General features: G+C 46.4%; 1 protein-coding gene across 2 annotated transcripts in view; it reads left to right on the top strand.

Annotated features, from left to right (window-relative positions):
* rnf24 (ring finger protein 24) overlaps positions 1-2,500 on the top strand; it is a 45,173-nt gene that overhangs the window by 27,580 nt on the left and 15,093 nt on the right. For both annotated transcript variants that reach the window (XM_080859100.1, XM_080859101.1), the window contains exons 3-4: positions 559-601; positions 1,692-1,733. In XM_080859100.1, the coding sequence (XP_080715226.1) occupies positions 559-601; positions 1,692-1,733 (85 nt within the window). The remainder of the gene's footprint in view (positions 1-558; positions 602-1,691; positions 1,734-2,500) is intronic.

Raw genomic sequence — 2,500 nt, 5'->3', positions numbered from 1 at the left:
GCCTCCGGTTGCCATTGTGTCAACAAATATAATTGCGGTGACCTATAACTGCTTCAGACATGGCTGTTATGTCTTCGTGGAATATGCCGTTTATCTGCGGTGAAGCAACAAGTCTTTTAAACGCAATTCATGTTCAATGACAATTAGGACAAATTGTGTGAAATTGCTTGACAGGGAGACTTGGCAAGTAAAATTGTACTCAATAAATGTATGAAGGCAGAAAGTCAATTCCAAATTGATAAGTCATTAGTAACAATAGAGGAATAAAATGAAGGTAATTACTTAAGAATTTGGCATTAGGGTTTCTATACGCCCTCAGAATCCATCCAGCTCACCCTGGGGAATGGATAGCTAAGACTGACAGCGTTGCCATGGTGAAGTCTATCTCATTTGGAAGAGAACGTCCTCTTATTAGGACATGTAGCTGCCTCTCGTCCCTGCGCCATCCCTTTTAAGTGTGCTAACTAGAGACATGGTGAACTGTACTGTGTGTAATGGGTTTTTTATAAGGCTTTTGTAAATAAGAGAGTTGTCCCTCTTTTTTTCATTGTCCTTCAGGTTACGGCATCAGGCGCACAAGGAGCTCTATGCTTACAAACAGGTGAGCAACTGGCTTTTTTGTTTTTATATTGCTCTGCTGGGCCGACCCCCCCCCCCCCCCCCCCCTCCACACACCACACACACACACACACACACAACACCCTTCACCTCAGTGCAGCTCATAACAGTCCTGTGTCATAACAGCCTGCATACTGTACTGCTGTGTTTGCCGGGCTCCTGGAGTTATATGAGTCTCTCGTGCTGTGATCCCCTGGCCCTGCTAACCCGGCTGTGTTTATGTAATGGACCCAGCTCATGTCTGCTTCGGATCTATATAGCAAGACAGCATTGCAGGAGTTAGTGCATGGGGAAACAAGTGGCCAAGCTCAGTCACGCTTACATACACGCACACATACGCACGTGCACGCAGACACACACACACACACACACTCGCACTCGCACTCGCACTCGCACTCGGACACACACACACACACACACACACACACCACACACACACACACACACACACACTCGCACACACACACACACACACATCGCACACACACATACACACACACTCGCACACACACACACACACTCGCACACACACATACACATACACACACACACACACACACACACACACAACACACACACACACTCGCACACAACACATACACACACACTCGCACACACACACACACACACTCGCACACACATACACATACACACACACACACACACACACACACACACACACACACACACACACACACACACACACACACACACACACACACACACACACACCTCCCTGATTGCTGATTAAAAAGGCCAGGAGCTCCAGGGAGGTTGCATAAGGAGAGCTCATTTACAGATGCCCCTAACCGAGCTGGTGTGATTGGTCGTGGGTGTGTTACGTCCATAATCCTCCAGACCATATGATGGAGGCCAACTGGGGAACCGGTTACTGAATGCACACATTTCATAGAACAGTCACCAGAGGTTAAATTGTTGTTGTAGTTGTTGTTGTGAAGTTTACATAAATATGTGAATATTTATATACTGAATGTTTTTATCAAGCGTGGTAAGTGGAGGATGCTGCTAGTATGTGGTAATGTTGTATTTATGGTTTGTTTGTTTCGTTTCAGGTTATTCAGAAGGAGAAGGTCAAAGAACTAAATTTGCATGAGGTAAGTGTGGTGTTGACTCGTTAACCACTAATGACAGAGGAGGGTTTAAGTTAGCGGTTAGCGCTTACAGCTGGAGTTATTCTCTACGCAACTTGTTTTCCAGTTAGCATTCAAAACCATAAATAATGCAGTCCCCTCCAGACCTTTTTTTTTTTTTTACTTATTGTTTATTGATCAAGACAGTCATCACAAGACAATCAAAAGAGATGAGTTACTGTTACATTAACATCCATTTCATACACAGCAAATGGAAAACTCCTCAGAAAACATATCCTAACATATAACACAAAGAAAAACACATATGACACAAAGAAAAACATAGACGAAAAAGACAAACATCAGACCTTTTTAACGCACCAAACAAATGCGCACCCTGGCCCAGAGGAGAGCAGGGTGCAGGGCTGCCATCTTGCCTGGCTGGTTGCAACAGCACTCTGGGTAAAGTGGCCCGTTGGACGCAGAGTGTCCCGAGGAAGATTGAGTATCTGGGCTGGTTGACAGAGCTAGGTGTGGGGGATCAGAATGTGCTACCCTGTGGTTTGTTTTTCACTAGCGCCCCTAACCTAATCTCCTAATGGATAGGTGTGAGGGGGAGGGGGGATGATTCTCCCTATGGAGAGGTGCAGGAGGGGGAGGGGGGATGATTCTCCTTATGGAGAGGTGCAGTGGGGGGGGGGGGTTCTCCTTATGGGGGGGGGGGGGGATGATTCTCCTTATGGAGAGGTGCAGGAGTGAGGGGGGATGATTCTCCTTATGGAGAGGTGCAG

This window comes from Sprattus sprattus (genome assembly GCF_963457725.1).
Source record: "Sprattus sprattus genome assembly, chromosome: 20".
In the NCBI taxonomy this organism is placed as follows: Eukaryota; Metazoa; Chordata; class Actinopteri; order Clupeiformes; family Clupeidae; genus Sprattus; species Sprattus sprattus.
Note: the sequence above shows the minus strand (reverse complement) of the source record. Positions and strands in the feature narration are given on the sequence as shown.